Source organism: Rhinolophus sinicus, chromosome 4 (assembly GCF_057876585.1).
Source record: "Rhinolophus sinicus isolate RSI-liver-muscle chromosome 4, RSI-T2T, whole genome shotgun sequence".
Taxonomy (NCBI): Eukaryota; Metazoa; Chordata; class Mammalia; order Chiroptera; family Rhinolophidae; genus Rhinolophus; species Rhinolophus sinicus.
The window spans coordinates 37485942-37508812 of record NC_142504.1 but is presented as its reverse complement, the minus strand read 5'-3'; the positions used below and the strand labels follow the sequence as shown (position 1 = coordinate 37508812).

Here is a 22871-nt window from a genome sequence, read left to right as displayed (position 1 = left end):
TGTATGTAAATAACAAATGCAGGACATGATCAATGGCCAGTCACATCACTTCTTAAAGTGTGTCTAGGATTGGTCGCTATGCACCTGTTACTAGATCATGCATAGAAACCGAAGCCTGTACTTGTGTTGCCTTTTTGCCTCCTGGTGATAAGCCCACGTTTCACAAAAATAGATTACTGAAAGAGCAAATTTCAGGCCAACAAAGATGAAAATAAATATGGCAACGAAACAGAAAATGGTAACATGAAGTAAATTGAACATAAATGGAGTTATAAAAGAAATAGTTGATCATGGGAATGTTGACACTGTTTCTGTTCAAGAAAATTTAGATATGCAGCCAGAGGAACTTACCGAAGGCGAGCGTATTGATATAAATGAGGAAAGGGGTTGTGACAAAAAGGATGATGATATCCCAGATAAAGTAACACTGGCAAACCATTCATATTATAGGGCGCCTCAGAGATTTCTACAACTTTTAAAGTGGAAAGAATAAAATGTTCGAAACTGATTTAAACTTAGGAAGGAGTATGACAGTTTTCCAAGGCATAAAAAGGTATGCTCGCTCTGTATTTTAAGTTATACAATGAGAAGAAGGCAAGCACTATTCAGACTACTCTTGATACATTTTTTGCAAGGAAGACACTTTAATTCTCAATGTTTATGTTTTAAACTACAGTGTACTAAGTAAACATGTTTTACTATTTCTTTTCATTTCCTTATACTAGCAGTGAGAGGGTTTTAACGTTTTGATGAAAATTTGTAAAGGTTACAAAATAATTGTAATTCTTTCCATTGATTAAGATCACTCTGCATGGTTTCAGCTTGCACAGTCATTATTATGGTCCTGCCCTACTGTGCAAAGTGAAGACTGCTTATATTTAAAAAAATTCTCCATTTAATTTCCAATGTGGTAAATATTGATAGATAATAATCCATATAAACAAATCTCTTTATATTTCCCCTTGTACTTGTCTCCTGTATTGCCTGTCCTGATTCAATGGCATCAACAACAAGCCTAAAACCTAAGAAACAGTTTGTATTCCTTTATCTTCCTCAGAGTTTACATACATTTCTCATACATACGTTACAACTCTCATAGTTATCCTCTTCATTCCCCCAATTGTCTTTATTTAGACACTCATCTATCACCCTTTATAAGGTATGACTATAATGGGTTAGCATGCGGGGACAGATCTGTTTTGTATCCTGATTTTGATGGTGGTTACACAAATGCATATATGTTAAAAATCATAAACCTTTTTTGTCTTGCCATGGTATTGGCATGTAAATATTTCTTTCCCATTCTTTCAAAATAGGGCTTACAAATAAATCAACAAGTACTGAGTACAATGTTCGAGGCATTATCCTATATGGTGAGGAAGATACAAATATGAAGAAAATATGTTTTTGTTCTGAAGGAATTTATATTTTAATAAGACAGAAATAGACAACACAAATAACAGCAGTAAGATAACTTGTAATTGTCTCTTAAGGGAGATACAAACAAAATGCTAGTTTATACTAGGAATATATGGGAGGATAATTCTTCATTGAAGAGATGGCATTGGAACTGAGTCTTGGAAAATGCATTGATTTTTGGCGGTCAAAAATAGAGACAAAGGACATTCTGATGAGAGAGGGAAATGAAGCACACTTTACAGCTTTGTAAGTTTTCCTGTTTATAGTTCATCAAAACTTTGGATCTATACTTCATGAATACTCACATCCAATTTTATTAAATGTTGTACTCCAAAACTCTTAAACGCTTTTAGGTCTGATGTGCCAATTTCTTACAAGTAGTAGTATGGCTTTTGAGTACTTTGGAGTTAATAATTTAGGTCGTTTTTTGATTCTGATTTTAATGGCTGTGAGTACAGTGAGCTATTCCTAAGTCTTAATGTGGTCAATAGATAGTAAATATGTAAGTGAAAAGCCTGCTATTTCTGTAAAATTTTCTAGTTACAGAGTGAATTTGTATAAAGGGAATTTTCAGAATACAATTTTACAAAGTATTTCTGTAATATTTCCCAAAATTGCTTTTCTCCCATTTTTTCTTAAGTGAAAGAATCAACTCTGTTTAAAAGCAGTAATAATCTTTTTTTCATAGGTTTTCTGTGAAGACCCTGATTGATCGGTCCTGCTTTGAGACAATTGATGATTCTTCTCCTGAATTTAACAATTTTGCAGCTATTTTGGAACAGATTTTAACTCACCGGCTAAAAGGTAACTACTCCAATGTATTATTTATTATCCCGACAGCTCTTTTTTACAATCTTGAAATTTTAGAAAACATACTGTCTGGTGTGATTTAGATAGCAGCCAAGCCACATTTTAGAAACATAAAACTGATTTTAGAAGCCTGATCTTTTGGCCTAGATCCCTGTAAAAGACTCTCTATTTTCAGATTTATACCCATTTCCAGGATGGATTAAAAATACTGTGTGTTAATTGCCATATACAAGGAGCAGAGTCACTTTCTAGAAGTAATTAAAAGCTTTAAAAGGTAGCTCATCTTCAAAGGTTACCAGATGGTATTTTAATCAATTTACAAAAAAGCATCTAGGCATTGCATTTGTTTGCTTAATCTCCACTTCATTAAACTTTGGAATCTTTGAGAAATTTTTACCAGTAAGTAAGTAAAGAGATGCTCGACTTTGGTTTTCTTAAATCAGTAAATATATTTACATCAGAAATATAAATCTCAAAGTTTAAAAGGGAAGATGGGAGCTATATTCTTCTAGAATTACAAAATATTTTTAATTAAAAAGATATATCTATAATACAATCTTAATGGTATAGTTTCAAATCAGTGATATGCTTTCGTAATATAACTTACGAGAATCTTAAATTTAATCGGGAGATTAATTCTGTGCTTTTTGATGCTAAAAACGTCAAGTTTTACTATAAGTATTTCAATCAAAGTTGAGCAGTCCTGTGGGATTATAAAAAAAAAAGGGTTGATTTTAATTACATGGGGAAACAAAATCTGGATTCATTCAGCCCTTTGCAATTAAAAATAGGGTCCATAAAATCACTAATGCCTTTCTGTTAAAAGTTGGTTATTTTGCATTTTAAAAAGGGTTATTTTTTCCCCTATTTTTGCTGTTCTTTATTTCTTAAATTTTCTGCTATTAATATGTTACCTTTTATAAGAAAATAAGTTTTTATAAAAGCAAAGTATATGAGAGTATCTTGAGATATTGTGGTTACTATATTGTGTGGCGATGTTTTAAAATTGTATATATAAATTTATAAATAATGTCTGAGTAAAAAACCACATGTATTATAGTAGCGTTCGATGCATCTTAATGTTCACAGGTGTTTTATCAGGAGACCTGAATTCTTTATATATCATTCGATATATATCATTTAGCATATGAGTCACTCACAAAATACAAAAACAACTATCAACAGAAAACAATTAGGCCATGTTGAGATATCCATGCTGAGTGATTGGGTAGACTCTTTTAACACATAAATGGACCCCTTCTGAACACCTGTCTGCCATCTTTTGAGTCATGCCTCAACAATATACGGATCATAGACCTTTAGAATTACTTCTTAGTAATGAATGTTATTTCTGAGAGGCCAAAGAACTGCTACATTGAAAATAGACTCTCTGGTTGATTTCCGAATAAGAATTCCACTGGTATGATTAAAAGACAATAAAAAAGATGATATAGTGGGATGTGTTAATTTCTTAAGCTAGGTAAGATTAATAATTCAAAACCTTCTTTTAAAAAAAGTTCCCGTAGATCAACCATTGTAGTCACTGTTATTAGTATAGAGATGAATCATGAAATGTTCTATAACTTTCAAGATGATGTATTTTAAAGATTCAAGTGTATAGAGACTACCATATATTGTTTTCCATTTTTTACTATTCTAATATGTAACAAATGGCTTTTACTTTTGGAGAAATTACATGATTATTTTTGGAGAAGATTGTACACTGTGTTCACTTAAAATTTAGTTATATAACAACTAACTTTTCTAATTTTTTTCTTCAAAGAAGTACACATTCAAAATGTATAATTTAATGGAATTGAAAGATTTACTTTTCTCCAGTTACTTTTCATTTTTGAAATAAAAGGGCATTTAGTTGAACTATAAAAAAGCATTTAGTTGAACTTTTTCCTGGAAAAAGGTAAAATCCACCCAGGCACATTATAGGCTATGCTGATATAGGTCAAGTGGAGAGCTGCAACAGTTGTCTTCTTAATTCTCTCTGAAAGCCCATTATTGAGGAAAAGGAGGCTCTTAAAATCACATACATTAATCTGATTGCAGGATTCCTTCAATACGATGATGATATTACTTTTCTGGAATATAGCTGAGAACTAGGAATTAATCACAGAATACAGAATTTAAAGAGCCCTTAGTTCAGGTGATCAGTTTAGCAATATTTGAACTTTTATTTATTTTAATGCATAATCCTCTTGACCCAACATTCACCTCCCCTAATAGAAGCCAGTGTAGATGCTGGATTATACGTGGAATGTCTTGTTGAAGCAGGGTGGGGAAATAAGGTGTTTTGCCGACTCAGCAGCAATTGCATCCACCCCCTTCCAGAACTCCACAGCACTTCAGGCAGCATCATAAATCATAGATTAAAAATCACTACTGTAATCTCTCTCCTGCTGAAGCAATCCGCTCAACAATATTTCTAACTGGTGGATATGCAGGTGTTTTTTTTTTAATATTTCTGATATCTGGGAACTTAGATATCAGAAGTAAAGCACTCCATCACATTTTTGTGTAGTTCAGATTGTTAGAAAATTCTTATGCATATGAAGCCAATCTATCTGACTGTGCTTTGATCTGTCTTCTGCCACTTTTTTCAATTGTGAGCCTAATAAATATTAAAAGATTGCTATTATATAACCCTTTTCCTTAGTTCCCCTCTTTCTTTCTTCCAGGTAAGGTAGCCCTAGTTCCTTCAATCTTCTGGAACCAACAAAATCTTAGTTATTTTTCTAGATATCACTAGTTTGTTAGTATTCCTCTTAAAATCTGGTACACAGAGCTGAATAAAGTGCTTCAGATAGGCTAACCTCTGTATTAGTCAGAATTTAAGATTACATTGACATTTGATCTCATGTCACACTTTTGGTTCATATTGAAATTAAGGCCAAGTAAAATCCCAAGGCTATTTAAAAATTGAACTATTGCCTGTCTTCAGTTATCTATTGCCTGCCTTAGGTTATCTAAATGAGTTGCCTGAGCTCAAGTTTGATAGGAATAAATGCAGAATTATTTCCTTTATCATACACTCTTTAGAGATGGAGGAGGTGGCTGTAAAAATGAAATTTAGGACACTATATACTTCCAGGAAGATGAAGTGTACATACTTCACCCTATTTCTCTCACTAAGTATAACCAAGCCCTCTGGGCATTATATATAAAGCAAACGTAAGAAGACTCTGAAAGGTAGAAAGAAGAAAATAGATCGTGTAGGGACTTGAGGATGTTAGGAATGACATGGTAGTGGGTTCCTTGATTTTTTTTTGTTGCCTCATTTATCTAAAACTGGGTACTAAATTAGCTAGCAGACGGCAAATGTCTATAGGTACACACACAAAAAGTCCCAACAAGGACCTCCTTTATAGTTAAAGGACCAGGAATAAAACAGCCTAACAGGATGGAAAACTTTAGACAGTATTTCCTGTACTTTAGCCAAATACCACAGAAAAACTGTGGCACTACCCCACCCAGGCCAGAATAGGCTAACTGGGGAAATCAACCTTTGTGTTGTAACAACCTTTATGTTTGGTTGTAACAAAGTATCCCAACACATCATCAGAGTGGTATCAGAGAAACCCAAGCAGAGAGCTGGGATTTCTTCCCTCCTGGATGGTTGTGAGACTTCTTTCCCACCTACCCACACTCTGTCAATGGGGGGCTTGGACTTCCATCCCCACCCAGCAGCAATGAGGTCCCACTTCCCTGCTACAGTGAGGTTGTGTCAGAAGAGGTGTTTTGGAGAGTTAGATCTTTCATCACCACCTAGTGGTAACAAAGCTACCTCCAGTGCATTGTCAATGGAGACCATGCAGGAAGCCTGGACACCCACCTCTACCCAGCACTAATGAGTACTTTCCCCTCAAATGCCATTGGAGGAAACTTGTACTTTTTCCTTTACTAGACAGGAACGAGGTGGTACCTCCCACTTTCTACCTTCCCCGGACAAAGCAGTGTCATAGCAAGCAAACCTTCAAGTTAAAACAGAAGGTTTAAATAAGATCCAGAGGCTCATAACTTAATATGAACACGTCCAGGTTTAATTCGAAGATCACTTGTCATACCAAGAATCAGCAAGATCTCAAAATGCATGACAAAAGAAATTCAATGAATGTTAACACTGAGATGACAGAGATGTTAGACTTATAGACAAAGATCATAAATCAGTCATGGTAAAAATGCTTCAGTGAGCAATTACAAACATGCTTGAAACAAATGAAAAGGTACAAAACCAAAGAAATATAAAGAAGTAAGTGGAAATTTTGTGACTGAAAAATACAAAACCAAAATGAAAGGCTCAGTGGATGGGATCAACAGGAAAACAGAAGCAAGAGAAGAAAGAATCTGTGAACTGGAAAACAGAACAATAGAAATTTCCTAATCTAAATAACAGACTAAAAATAATCTACATTTAGAAAATAGACAAATAAAAAATCCCAACAAGCCTCAGGGACCTGTGGGACTGTAACAGAAAATCTATTACTCTGTCATCAGAGACCTCAAAGCAGAGGAGAAAAAGGAAGGGACTACAAATGTACTAAAAATAAATGGCTGAAATTTTCCCCAATTTGGCAAGAGACATAAACGTAAAAATTCAAGAAGCTGAGCTATTAGCAGATTAAAAAAAAAAAATCCATGCCAAGACGCATCATAATTAAACGTTTGAGAAATAAAGAAAAAATGTGGAAAGTAGCTAGAGAAAATGATACCTTGTCTATAAGGGAATATCAACTTGAATAATAGCAGATTTCTCATCAGAAACCATGGAAGCACTTTTTTAAGAGTGGAAACAAAAATGTCAACACAGAATTCTATATCCAGCAGAATTATCCTTTAGTAGTGGAAGGAAAATCTAGACATTATCAGATGTAGGAAAACTAAGGGAAATTGTTGCCATCAGACTTCCCCTAAAATAATGGCTAAAGAACCTTTTGTAAGCATAAGGGAGATGATAAAAGAATTTGGGGAAAGAAAGAACATGGTAAACAAAAATATGGGTAAATACAATAGGTTTTCCATTTTATTTTTTAGTTTTCTGTTTGTTCTCTTTTCTTTTTACTGTCTTCCTGTGGGCTATTTGAATATTTTTTAAAATTCCATTTTTATCTTGTGTTTTTTAGTATACTTCATTTTATAGAAATTTTAATGGTTGTTTTAGGTATTGATATATATATATTTATAATATGTATTATATATTATATATAAAATGTATATTATTTGTATTATATATATATTAGGTTGGTGCAAAAGTAATTGCAGTTTTTGGAATTATTTTTAACCTTTTAAACCGCAATTACTTTTGTGCCAACCTTATATGTATATGTACATATATACACACACACATCATATACATATACATATATACTAGTGGTGCCAAAAAAATTATACAAGTGGACACTTTGGTCAATGTTGCTCAAGCAGTAGTTTGCTATAATCAGAAGTGTCTGGACGCTGATGGTAACCACTTTGAGCACCTCTTGTAATTGCAGAAGTCAAACATAATTTGTATTCATCTTTTGTTATGGGTATATATTGAGTATTTCAATTTTAATACAGTTTTCCTTTCTTAAAATGTGTATACATATTTTTTGGCACCTCCGACGTGTGTGTGTGTGTGTGTGTGTGTGTGTATACACACACATATATACATATATATACATGTATGTACATATATATAACTTATTTATATATAATATATATACCATATATATATCTATAACTTATCACGGTCTACTAGTGTCATCTTTTTCCAGTCTGAAATTTAAAAACCTTATATTTTCTCATGTCCCTTTACTTTGCCCCATTTATAATTGTTTTAACTAGTTTTCCTACATACATTTAGAACCACAGTGGAGAGTGTTGTAATTTTTTTTCCACCATCAAACATAATTTAGAAAACTCTATTGTTTCAGGTTGCTAATTTGTCCAGTACATAGTCTGGAATGTATGAGGCAAGGAAACTTGGGTTTTTAGTTTTATTTAGCGGGAGGAAAGTGCATCTACTTTATCTTGTTTGGAAACAACTCTCCTTTAATTGTTTAATGTGAAGAATTACAGTAACAGTTTTTCTAATTTTAAATCATCTGCATATTCGTGGAATAAATCAACTTGACCCTTATGTATTATTTTAATATGCTTTGCCAGATTTAGGATTTTGCTTGCTAATATTTTAGGAGTTTTGGTTCTGTATTTATAAGTATAATTTGTCTGTAATTTTTTTGGTTTGTACTTCTTTTGGTTTTTGTTATCAATATCATATTAGCCTCATTAATTGAATTCAGTTTTTTGAAGAATTTTGCATAAGCTTGGAATTGTATATTAGGTAGAATTTTTCAGTAAAATCCTGGGTCAAATCATGTGTGTGTACATGCGCGCATGCTCAAGCACCTGCGTCTTAACTACTAATTTACTTTCTTTAGAGCTTATAGGTCTGTTTGGGTTGTTGATTTCTTCTATATCATTTTAATTATTTAATCTCCAGTTAGTTACAACTTTTCCTTTTAATATTACATGGTTAAAATAGGCACATTCAACTGAATGGTTTAAAAAATTTAAAGCTCCCCGAGGATTTATAAAGACTAAAAATTAAGGCACATAGTCATATGTTTACAACATTATTAAAAGCTAAGATTGTATTTTTTTAAAAACCTGCTCTCTACCCTCCTCATTTGCCAGCCATCCTCCTCCTCTGAAGCATATTTAATTCAGGCTGCTGCTGAGAAGTGAAACAAAAATTCCATCAGTGAATACCTGGTATTCCACACAGATATCAGCTAGTTGGTCTCCTTTTGCATCCCTAATATTGATTATTAGTTCTTTTTCACTTTTCTCCTAAGCAGTATTGCCAGAGATTTGTCAATTTTATCAGTCTTTTGAATAACTAACTTAGGGCTTTGCTGATGATTTATGTATGCTAATGGCATTATTGTTTCCTCCGTTATATCCTCTTTGAGTTTATTCTGTTTATGTTGGACTCTTAGCAGATTAATTTTCAGCCTTCTTTCCAAGTACTGCTTTGGCTACATTTACAAGTTTGGATATGTAATATTTTCATTTTCAAGTAATTTCTACTTTATTATTTCTTCTTTGGCTTATATGTTATTTGGAAGTTTATTATTAATGTTTCTGAAAATTGGAGCTTTTACCTTTTCATTTTTAATTCTGTGCTAATTGAATTATGGTCAGAGAATTTGATCTGTATGGCAGATATTTGAAATTTATAAGATTTGACTAATGGTGTATGGTTACTTTTAATAAATATTCCATCTTGAGGAGAATATGTATTCTCTAATTGTTGATTAGGTTTCTCAAATGTTATTCAGATGTTTGTTAGCTTGATTAATAACGTAGAAGTTTAAAATTTTTATTGTTCTGATGGATTTATCAACCTATTCTCATAGGTATGTCTATATTTGCTTTCTGTATTTTGGTGCAGTCAATTTTAGGGTTTTTAAAAATAGATTCCCTTGTTTTCTGTTTTTCATTTTTGACTTCTTGAATATTTGTCATTTTTTTCATGTCCTTACTATGTTTAAAATGATATGTGTTTTATTTTATCTAGCATTTCTGGTTTTATATTGCTTTGTGTTAGGTAGCAGTAAAATTTTCCTAAAATTCCATGTTTTCCACTTTACAGACAAATGATTCCTGTGTCTAAAGAAAGTTCCAAAGCTTTCTCTTCTTTTCTTCTTTGAAAGTTATCCTTGCCCTTTGTTGTTAATTTGAGTGAACAGTTACACTTATTGGGCAAAGTATGTAATGTTTACGTAAAACAAGTGTGGCCCCTGTTTTAAGTATCCATTACTTCCTTTTAGGTAGTCTCTATTGTCATGTAGTTAAAAATTATTTCTCATTAAAAATTAAAAATTGTTTCTCATTAAAAAATACACGTGTATATTTATCTGTATATTATATATTATATCACATATACTATAGTAATATATAATCGCTATATATATTAATATTTATGTAATACAGTATATAATATATTATATATGTAAGTTTAGACACCCCTTTTTCCTATGTCACTCTCTTTACATAAATCCGCCCTTTTCCATGCTCTAGCCTTTTAATTACTTTTTTATTCCTATAGACAGAGGTTCATTTCTTTTTGATAATGAGGTCTACTTCTGGTTATTACCCATTGAAGCTATTATTTGAGTAGCCATTTCATTTTTCAGTTCAGCTGCATTCTTTCTTCTGTTTCCTTTTTATTTCCTTTTATCCATCCAGTTCTCAATAAGCTTCCCCTACAGGTGGTTTTTCTCCGTTTTCTACTATGCATGACTGCCTTCTGAACTGTCCATTTGATTTTCCTTATCTTTGTCAAATTTCCTAACAAAACTGCCCTTATTTTTGTACTGTATCCTTTTCCAGACAGCGTGGGTTTTATTCATCTAGTATGCTGTTCATGTGACCACAGTATAGTCTTCAGAAGTTACAATTGTAAAAGCTGACAAAACTTATGGAGCTAGCCAAGGTGGAGTAAATCCACTAGTATCCTAAGTGTCTTAGTCTGTTTGGCTGCTGTAACAAAATTCCACAGACTAGGTGGCTTAAACAACACATATTTCTTTCTCACAGTTCTGAAGGCTGGGACTCCAAGACTAAGGCGCTGTCTAATTCAGATTCTGGTGAAAATTCTTTTCCTGGCTTGTAGATAGTTGCCTTCTTGTTGTGTCCTCACATGACAAAGAAAAAGAGAGCATTCTCTGGTGTCCCTTCTTGTAAGGACACTAATGCTACCAGATCAGAACCCCACCCATATGACCTCATTTAACATTAATTGCCTAATTATAAGACTTATTTCCAAATACAGTCACATTGGGTGTTAGGGCTTCAATGAACTTTGGGTGGACACAATTTAGTCCATAGTACTCTTCCACTGCCACTGATTGGAGCTAAAAACTCTGGACAGAATACAAAAGGCAACTACTTGTATACTTTGAAAAGTAAACAGTAACAGCCATTTTGGGGGGACAGATCAAAATTTGAAAAAGAACCTTTATAAGAGTAAGTGTCCTATGTATTATTTTCCTTCTAATCTTCTCCACTTTAACCCAAGGGGGCTTTGGTCCTTGTATTGTATTGTGAATACAGACAGCAAAAACTCCAACACTAACCTCTTTCTGGCCAGAAGATCAGGGAAAGGAGCTTCTGTGAGCCAGAGAGTGTTGGGGCTTCCCATTTTTTCTCTCTTTTCTTGCTGCTTCCTCCCAAGAAAGGTTCAAATTGCCCAGTACTATGCAACATGTGGGAGGTTAAAACCCTTAAGAGAAAACCTTTTATCAGTTTAGAGGAACTAGGAAAAGAAGGGACCCAGGAGCTGGAGAGTATATCAGGGAAGGGAGAGCTGGAAAATGGAATAGTGCCCTAATTCTGTATGCTAATGACCTGTACTCACATCCAAGATTTTGAGAACCACATCAGGATACAAACCACTGCCAAGTCCCAGAGTGACATGTATATGGGTAAACCCCAAAGGAGCATAAAAACGGCTGTGCTGAAATTCATTGGCACCTTTGCCAAAATAAGGTGAGAAAGAACTTGGCTATCTGAATCTAACTGGATCAATTGCCTACCAAAACAAAAATCAACATGCTCCAGAAGATTTTAACAGAATTTAGAATCTAAAGACCATATTAAAATCATCTAGTATAAAACCCAAATTACTTCATATACAAAGAACCAGGAAAATATGATCAATTTTCAAAGGAAAAGACAATCATTGGTGTCAATCCTGAGATGAATTATCAAGCAAAGACGTTAAAGCAGCCATTATAACCATGCCTCTTGATGTAAGGTAAACATTCTTAAAATGAATAGAAAAATAGAAGTACTGAATCGGGAAATTAAAACCTAAGAAAGGACCACATAGAAATTTTACAACTAAAAGTGAAATATCTGAAATAAAACATTCACTAGGTGGGGCTCTATAGAAGAATGGGGATAAAAAGGTGTGTATAAATAAATAAAATATATCAATAGAAATTATTCAACCTGAAGAACAGAAATTGACCTGTTAGACAATAGCAAAAGAAATAAAATTAGTGTCATTGGAATCTCAGAGGAGAAGGGGAAGAGATTGGTACAGAAAATACATTTGAAGAAATAATAGCTATAAGTTCTTGGATCTGAGAAAGATATAAACTTACAGATTCAAAAAGCTCAGCAAACCTCTAAAGAGATACATTCAAAGTTAACTACTCCAAGATACATCATAATCAAACTTATGAAAATAAAAGATAAAGAAAAAATCTTGAAAGCAGCTGGAAAAATAGAATATTACATATAGGGAACAACAGTTCAGATGACGGCAGGATTTTCATCAGGAACCATGGAAGACAGAAGACAGAGGAACATCTTTCAAGTTCTGAAAGAAAAGAATTGCCAATTCAGAAGTCTACATCCTGTCTATACCCCAGGAATTAAGCAAAATAAAGAAATTCTCAGCTGTAGGAAAACTAAGAATTATTATTAGTAGACCTAGTCTAAAATAAATGCTAATGAAAGGTCTTCAAGCTAGAAGGAGATGATACCAGAGGGAAACATGGAGCTTCATGAGTGAAAAAAAGAGTAACTGAAGTGGTAAATATCTGAGTAAATATAGCAGATTTTTTTCTTAAGATCTTTAAAATATGACTGTTGAAAGCAAAAATTACAACATTGCTTGGGAGGTTTCAGTGTTTGCATTTATAATATAAATGACATTTAAAACAAAGAGGGTCAAGTAAAGGGACCTATCTGGTGATATATTTTACTTGAAATGGTAAAATAATTAACTGCAAGTAGACTGAAGGTTAAGTTTTATGTTGTTTAATCTCTAAAGCAGTGACCATAAAAATACTAAGAGATTTAACAAAAAATCCAATGAATAAATTAAACTGGAATGCTATAAATTATTCAAAAGAAAGCAGAAAAATATAGGATAAACAGAAAATAATAAAATGGTAGACCTAAGTCCATCCATATTGGTAGTTACATTAAATATAAATGGTGTAGACACACTAATAAAAAGAAATTGATTGGGTTAAAAAAAAAGACTTGGTATATAAAGAAATCCACTATAAAGTGAGATGAATAGGTTAAAAAGGTTAGAAAAAGATATTCCATGCAGAAACTAATTGAAAGAAAGTTGGAGTGACTGTATAAATATCAGACAAAGTTGATTTCAGAATAGGGAAAATTGTGAGGATGGGATTGAAGGTGAACATTTACATAATGAAAAGAGTCAGTTTACCAGCAAGACATAACAAATCCTGATGTATGCAGTTAACAACAGAGCCTCAAAAAGCAAAAGCTGATAGAACTGACTGGAGAAGTAGAAAATAGAAAAATCCACAACTATACTTGGCAACTTCAGTACTCCTTTTATAATAATAGACAGAAAATCAGTATAGAAGATTTGAACAACATATTATCAACTAACTGACCTAATTGACATTCATAAACCACCTGACAATAGCAAAATTTTTATTTTTTTCAAGGGCAAATGGAACATTTAAAAAGATCTTATTCTGAGTCATATCACAAACCTTAACAAATTTAAAAGAACCGAAACCATACAAAGTATATTCTCTGACCATGACAGAATTAAACTAGAAATTAGGAACAGAAAGAGCTGAAGAATCACCAAATATTTGGAAATTTTAAAAAAGACTTGTAAATAACTCATGGGTCAAAGAGGAAGTCTCAAGGGAAATTAGAAAGTATTGTGAACTGAATGAAAAATGGAAATACCTAATATCAAAATTTATGAGATGAAGTTAAAGAAGTGCTTATTAAAGGAGATATTAAAAATGTTAAAAACTTAGAAAAGAAGAAAGGTCTAAAGTCAAGATTCCACCTTAAAGTATTAACAAAAGAAGAGAAAATTAAATCCAAAGAAGCATAAAGAGGATATAATAAAGGTAAAAGCAGAAAACAATGAAATTTAAAAACACAAAAACAATAGACAAAACTAATGACATGAAAGGCTTGTTGTTTGAAAATATTAATAAAATTTATAAACTTCTGGTTAGAATGACCAAGAAAACAGAAAACACAAATTATCATTATCAGGAATAAAAGAGAACATATCACTACAGACTCTACATCCAGAAGATTACTGAATACTATAAACAATTCTGATCAGAAATTTGACAAGTTGGGTGAAATGGATCAATTTCTTGAAAGGCAAACCCTGATAAGACTTGCGAACTAGATAACCTGACTAGTCCTAAATCTACTAATAAGATTGAATTATTAGTTGAAAACCTTCCAACAGAGAAAACTCTAGGCCTACTGGTTTCACTGTTGATTACAACCAACTCAATCTTTTCCAGAAATTGAGAGGAGAGAATACTTCCCAACTCATTTTACAAGGTCAGTATTAGCCTGATGCAAAACTAGACAAAATATTTCAAGAAAAGGAAACCACAGACCAATATCCCTCATGGACATAAATACTGGAATCCTCAATAAATATTAGTAAGTCAATCCCTGTAATGGAAGGCTGTTTCAGATTTAAAAAATGAATTCATATATTTCACTTTATTAACAGACTAAAAAAAATAAAAAATACAGAATCATCTCCATAGATGCATAAAAGATCATTTGAAGAGATTCAACATCCATTTGTTATAAAACCTCTCTGCCAACTAGGTATTAGGAAATAACTTCCTTAAAGGTCATTGTCTTAGTCTGGGCTGCTGTAACAGAACACAATAGACAACAATAAAATTTTATTTCACACGGTTCTGGAGACTGGGAAATCCAAGATTAAGGCACTGGCAGATTTGATGTCTAGTGAGGCCTAGTGAGGGCCTGCTTCTTGTTTCATAGATTGCCATCTTTTTGCTGTCCTCACATGGCAGATGGAGTGAGGGAGCTTTCTAGGATCTCTTTTATAAAGGCCCTACTATTCGTGAGGGCTGATGACCTAATCACCTCCCAAAGGCCCTACCTCCACATACTGTCACGTTGGAGATGGAGTTTCATCATCCCTGTACATTCAGTCTGTAGCAGGCATCTATCGAACCTTAGTACTATTAAGATTTTCGATGGGATAATTCTCCTAAAACTCAACACTGTTAAGATGTCAGTTCTCTCCATATTGATCTAAAGATTCAATGCAATTTCAATCAAAGTCTTAGCAGGCTTTTTGTATATATCAAACTATGTATAGCTAGACAAAGTAGGCAAAACAATTTCACAAAGGAAGAACAAAATTGCACACTCAAACTATCTGATTTCTAGACTTACTTTCAAGATGGTGATTAAAATAGTATGTTATTTGTGAGAACATATACATACATATATATCAATGGAATGGAATAGAGTCCAGAAATAGATATGTACAAATATGCTTGATTAATATTTGACAAAGAAAGGCAATTCACTGGTGAAATGATAATCTTTTTCAATAAATACTACTGGAACAATGGGATACCTTTGAACTTTGACCCATACCTCACAACATATACAAGAACTATTTCAAAGTGGATTGTAGATTCAATGTAAGAGTATAAAAACCTTAAACAAAAAATATAGAACATCTTTATTACGTTCAATTAGCAAATAGATTTTAAATACAATAGAAGCACAGTCCATAAAAGCAAAAAATGATAGAGTAGACATCATCAAAATTAGGAACTGTGGTCCTTCAAAGGACACTATTAAGAGAATAAGACAAGCTATAGGCTGGGAGAAAAATAGTTGCAAATCCCATATTTGACAAAAGGCTTGTATCTAGAATATGCAAAGAACTGTCAAAACAGAATAGTCTGAAAACAATCAACCCAATTTAAAAATGGGCAAAAAATTTGAACAGACATTTCCCCAAAGCAGAAACACAAGTGGCAAGTAAACATATAAAATGCTGCTCAACATCATTAGTCATTCAGGAAATGCAATTAAAACCACAATCGGGTGATTATATACCTATACCAAGTTCTGGTGGGGATATGGGGAAATTTAAATTCTCATAAGTTACTTACATTGCTGGTGAGAATGAATGCAAAATGGTTTCCCAGCAGTCTCACTCCATTACTCAAGAGAAGTGAAAACTTATGTTTACACAAAGACCTGTTTTATAGCAGATTTATTCATAATCATTAAAAACTGGAAATGACCCGTGTCCTTCATGTGATGAATGGGTGAACCAACGGTCATATATCTGTACAGTGGAGAAACTTAGTAGTAAAAAGGAAAAACCCTGTTTCTGCACATAACAACATGGATGCATCTCAAATGCGTTATGCTAAGTGAAAGATGAGACTAAAGGTCATACTTTATGATTCCATTTATATGACATTCTAGAAAAGGAAGGCCAAATTATAATGTCAGAGAATAGGATCAGTGATTATCAGAGGTTAGAGGTTGGGGGGGGTCTATTATATAGTGTCCCCATGAGTTTTTTTGAGTGATGGAACTGTTAATGTCTCATGTGGTCATGGTTACATGACTTCTTGCATTTTTTAAAAATCATGTATCTGTATACTGACAGTAAATTTACTGTAAATTAAAAAATATATTCATAATTCCTCCAAATTCTATTGCTTCCCTTTAAAACATTTTAAAATGGGGAGGGAGTCCACTTTTCTTTGTAATACTTAAAATTTCCACTTCTTCATCCCCAATTACTTTAAGAAATTAGGTAGTTTCTCATAGGGCCCAGCAGAAAGGAACCCCAAGGAACATTCTTTTACCATTACCCTTTCCACATTTTTCTTGGCTAAATGTAACTCTTAGTTTTCTTTGTTTTAGAAATGAGTCATAGCATGCATTCCCTGTTCTTTTTCAGGAGCAAATGACTTAAATTTGACACTTCACATATGCCTTCCTCGTTTTTCTTTTTTTGCTTTCCCTTTTCCCCTAATGTTTTCCACACATACGTGCACTGTTTATTCCATTTATTCGTTATTTAGCAATCCTAGTCTAGGCCCAAGGCTAGCGTCTTACTATACAAAGATCATTAAGGCATGCTTTCACATGAAACTCAGTCTTGGAGGGCAGAAGGGGAATACATTAACAAATAATGGTGTGTAGCACTGTCATTGAATCATAACAGAAGTATTAATGAGTGTGATGTAGCATGAAAGAGTGAATAATCCATTCTGCTTGGATGAGTCAGGGACGGCTTCACACAGAAAAGAGGCATAAAAATGCCGCAAATAAAAATTAAAATTTAATTTTTTAAAATGTCACCTGTGACTTTAATTATGGACTAGTAGGCTACACAGTTTAAGAAAAATATGAAGTTTAGCTGTTAAGTGATCAGAAACAATCTTGTAATCTTCAGCTAGGTGGTATGAAAATGGGATATAGTAGTGAATTTTGTAAAGGTTTTATGGAAAATAACTGATTAAAATGAAAAAGCTTCTGAGTAGCATAGAAGACTATAGACTATTAATTAGTAATATACCACTTACGGGGAAAAAATGCAGTATGAGACAATATGTCAAATGTCTTGTGAATTAATCTGCTAATTATACTTATTAATGTTGGGCTTGCTGACTCACATTCAATTTAGATTTTGCCTTGATTCTGAACATTGTTTTCCAGTTACACTGTGTACAGTAAATCCTTTTTTTGCTGTTTTTAAATTCCTGTACTTTAGCATCTTTTTTTTTTTTTGGTTTTTCTTAACTGTGCCAGGTATATTCCTGCCATAGTGCACCAATGCATTGGCTGTTCCCTCTATACAGAAAATACTACTAGATACCTGAATGATTAACTCCTCCATCTGTTTCAAAACTGCTCATGAGGATTACACCCTTCCACAATAAATCACCTCCCTCCTTTCACCTCAAGCAAGTCTGACCTCTTTTCCCTGCCCTACTACTTTTTTAAGTCTTCTAACATATTATGTAATTTAGTAAGTATGATTATTGTTCAGTGTCTTTCTTTGCCTCCACTAAAATGTAAGCTTAACCAGGGCAAAGATCTTTGTGTTGTCCATTGATGCATCTCAAATTTCTACAGCGATACCAGGGCTATGGTAGGCACTCAGTGAATATTTATTGGAAAATAGATTTCTTAATGCAGCAATAATAATCTCTGGGGTTTTTTTCTGATGACATCTGGATTCAGATTCTTAAAATGAGTTAGAATGCCTGTGACTTGACATTTTAGAATTTCTCCAGTCCAACTGGACTGTTATGATACCTAAGCATTTCTCTGGAACACTGGCTTGAACCTCAAAGCTCTTCCTGACTTAGATGATAAACAGTTACCTCCCCATGGGGCCACCTTTTGAAGTGCAGTATAAACACTGTTACAAACAATGGTAAAGATAAACCTGTCCATTTGGCTTTTGAATTTTCTTTGTTCATTTTTGAAGGTTTTCCAACTTTTGATTCTTGGTTTGCACACAATATGAAACTTGAATTGTTTCTGTGGTAGCATATGAACTCAACTTACCCAATAAAAACCCATATACTCAGGCCAAAACATGATAGAATAGATAAGAAAGTGGTTCTGAAGGTTACCAGAGTTTGGCTTTTAGACAATGGACAAAGCCTCTCTGAGAAACACCCTTTTAAGTTATGTACTTGGAAATTTAGTAAAGCCTCAGTGGATTTTGTACCTCAGAAAATCATAATATTCAAGGAATTCTTGAAATATCAGGGTTATATGTGGCATGGTAAATTTAGTTCAGTTAAATTGCTTTAGTCTCTAAACCAAGTAGGGTGAAAAAGGTTAGTAATTGGAAAAATTTAAGTATCACTTAAATTTCCATACTCTTTGTGTATCTTTGTCAATTGAAGTCGTATTACTATACTTTATTTATTCTTTAGCTTATAACCCTCATCATTTCTTGTTTTTCTGGTGCCTTTTGAAAAGCCTCTTTTTTTGTTTTAAGGTATTTATCCCCTAACAGCCATATAGATTACTTGACTTTGCTTACATTCCTATTAATGTTCTACTATATTTTAAAAAAGTAAAAGGAAGGAGAAAAGGGAAGAAAAGAAAAAAGCTCTATCACAATTCCTCTTTAACCTCTCGAATTTAACTTCTTTCTGTATATATACTTTTGACTTCTTGGACTACCAGTTATTTTTTGCCAAAATGACAAGAGATTCAAGTTGTAAAGCTATGGGAAGTATTAACAGAAACTTTCAGAAATCCCAGATATAATTTTAGCTGGCAAATTTGTGTATCTATCACATATTTTACATATATATGAATATGTATATATATATATTTATATTTACTTTGTTATGATCTGTATTTTGCCCTTAGTGTATTGGCTGTATTATATTTTCCATTGTACTTTGTATTTTTTAATCTTAAAACTTGAAATTATATAACATAAATTCACTACTTTAACCATTTTAAAGTATACACAATTCATTGGTTTTTAATATATTTAAAATGTCAGTGTTTAATGTATTCAACTGTCAGTATTGTCTAGTTCCAGAACATTTCGTCACCTTAAAAATGAGACTCAATACCCATTAAGCAGTCGCTTTCTTTTTTCTCCTCCCCCATTCCCTGCAAACCACTAATCTGCTTCTGGTCCTTATGAATTTATTTATTCTGGACATTTCATGTAAATTAAATCATAAAATATGTGGCCTTTTTGTTTGGCTTCTTTCACTTAACATAATGTTTCAAAGTTTATCCATGTTGTAGCATATATCAGTACTTCATTCCTCTTTATGGCTGAATAATATTCCATCATATGGATACATCGCATTTTGTGTATCCATTAATCATTTAATAGGCATTTTATTTATTTCATTTTATTTTACATAAGTACATTTGATTGTGTGTAATCAAAAATCAAATATTTTTATTAAAACTTCTACAAACTGCAATTTGTAAATTTTGATCATTCTACATATTGATTATTTTAGGAATTGATTTTTTTCATAACTTGTCCTCCCTCCCTATCTAGGACTGTGTAGTGAGAAATGCAAACAAGAATATCAACAATAATGGCAACATTTACTGTAGACAGTGAGCAGTGGATTAGACCCTCTGCCGTACTGATTTAATGGACATTTTAGATTGTTTCTACTTTTTTCTCTTATAAACAATGTTGCTGTGAATATCCACATACAGGTCTTTGCTTGAACATATGTTCTCTATTCTCTTGAGTATATTTCCATTTCATTCTTAATAAGCACATAATATTCCATTATATGAACAATAATTTCCTATTTATTTTTTCCACATTTTCATTTTCATAAACACTTCGTTATATATATCACTGAACATTTGTCTTCTAATTTCTTTAAAATTATAGTTTTCTAATTTATTTAAAATTATTTCCTAGTAGTAATAATAGCTAATGAATTCTTAGAATTATAAATACTGAAATTAAGTTCTATGTACGTTCTGATGTATGTACTTTTATTTTGTTTGATACATGTTGCTATATCATGTACCAGAAAGGTTGTACTAACAATAATATATGTAATTGTTATTTTTCTCATATCCTCATCGTACTATTACTAATAGTTTTAATTTTTTATTTGATAGGGGGACAATATATTCTTTGGCTTTCTATTAATATGAAATAGATAAAATATTTTGCTTTGATTTGTATTTATCTGAAAATGAGATTGAATATATTTTCATAGTTATTAATCTCTTTTTCCTAATTTCCTGGTTATGACCTTTGCCTGTTTCTTTTATGGAGTTTTCTTAATTACGCTAGAATAGAAAAAAAGTGTTTACATGGAACTAGTTTTTATATAGCCCATTTTGATCAATAATGACCTTTTTTCTCCCTTGTTATTAGTCTTCTTACATAGTTAGTAGTTTCTTATTTCATTTTATGCTTATCATTTTTTATTTGAGTTTATTATTTGTTTTGGAACGTCTGAAATATTTTTCTTGTCTTAGTTTTGTAATGTTTTATATAATTCTGAATGTCTAAATTTCTAAAATACACAGTTCCCAAATACTTGGTTAATGCTTCTGTTTGGAGCCATATGATTGTCATAATTAATTACTGTATTTGTTGTAGGCATTTCTGGGTGAAAAGCAAGAAAAATATCTCAAGTATTTATACTTAAGAGATGTAGACCAAATGGTCTTTATATTTTACAACCAAACCAGTATTTCCAAGGAGTCATTTAAACCCCCAAATTGAAATATTTACAGAATGAGAGATTTATTACTAGTTTTAAACTTTGTTACACCTGGAGAATTTTTCAAGTTTATTTTACATGAACTTCACTTTTAAATGGATCAAAGACCTAAACATAGACCTGAAACAATAAACTGCATAGAAGAAAACATAGGTACTAAACTTATGGACCTTGGGTACAAAGAGGATTTTATGAATTTGACCTCAAAGGCAAGGGAAATAAAACCTAAAATAAATGATTGGGACTATATCAAACTAAAAAGCTTCTGCACAGCAAAAGAAACTATCAACAAAAGAAAAAGACAACCAACCGAATGAGAAGATATTTGCAAACAACACCTCCAAAAAGGGGCTAATATCCAAAATACATAAGGAACTCATACAACTCAACAACAAAAAGTCAAACAGTCCAATTAAAAAACGGGCAGAAGACATGAACAGAAACTTCTTCTAAGACATATAAATGACCAACAGATAACATGAAAAATATGCTCAACTTCACTAGCTATTAGGGAAATGCAAGTCAAAACCACAATGAGATATCACCTCACACCAGTTAGAATGGCTATCACCAACAAGATAAATAATAAGTGTTGGAGAGGCTGTGGATGAAGGATCCCTTATACACTGTTGGTGGGAAAGCAGACTGGTGCAGCTGCTATGGAAGGCAGTGTGCAGGTTCCTCAAAAAATTACGAATAGAATTACCATATGACCCAGCAATCCCTCTCCTGGCTATCTACCACCAAAAATCTGAAAACATTTATCTGTAAAAGTATATGTGCCCTGATGTTCATTGCAGCATTATTATGGTGCCCAAGACATGAAAACAACCAAAGTGTCCTTTGATAGATGATTGGATAAATAGGATGTGGTACATATATACATAATGGATTATTACTCTGCCGTAAGAAGAGATGAAATACTGTCATTTGTGACAACATGGATCGATCTTGAGATTATTGTGCTAAGGGAAATAAATCAGACAGAAAAAGTCGAGAACCATATGACTTCACTCATATGTGGGCTATAAAACTGAAAGCAACAAAGGCGTAAGACAAATAAAAACTCATAGACACAGGCAATAGTTTAGTGATTACCAGATGGTACGGGGGCCGGGGGGGGGCGGGACAGGGGTGATAGAAGAGGGGAAATGGGGTCAAATATATGGTGATGGAAGGAGAACTGACTCTGGGTGGTGAACACAATGTGATATACAGATGATGTATTATAGAAATGTATACTTGAAACCTATGTAATTTTATTAACCATTGTTATCCCTATAAACTTAATTAAAAAAATAAAATTCCTTAAAAATCAGTTTTTAATGCTCTAATATTGCTAATTTAAAGGAAATAAATATAGAACAGGGAAAAGATTTCAGAATTTAATGGACTTTAGTTAATTTTTCGAGAGCATCATCATAATTTCAGTTCCTAAATCTTGTCATTTTTTTAATTTTAAAGAGATGCTTGTTTATGTAATCTAATATTCTAATTTTTATTTCAGAACCTATTAAGAAATGGAAAATGGCCACATAAAAAAGAAAA

General features: G+C 32.6%; 1 protein-coding gene across 6 annotated transcripts in view; it reads left to right on the top strand.

The window, feature by feature from the left end:
* The window catches only part of RUNDC3B (RUN domain containing 3B), a 124779-nt gene that overhangs the window by 20885 nt on the left and 81023 nt on the right, over nt 1-22871 (top strand). For all 6 annotated transcript variants that reach the window (XM_088797778.1, XM_074340689.2, XM_074340687.2 and 3 more), the window contains exon 2: nt 2108-2223. In XM_088797778.1, coding sequence (XP_088653904.1) covers nt 2108-2223 — 116 coding nt within the window. The remainder of the gene's footprint in view (nt 1-2107; nt 2224-22871) is intronic.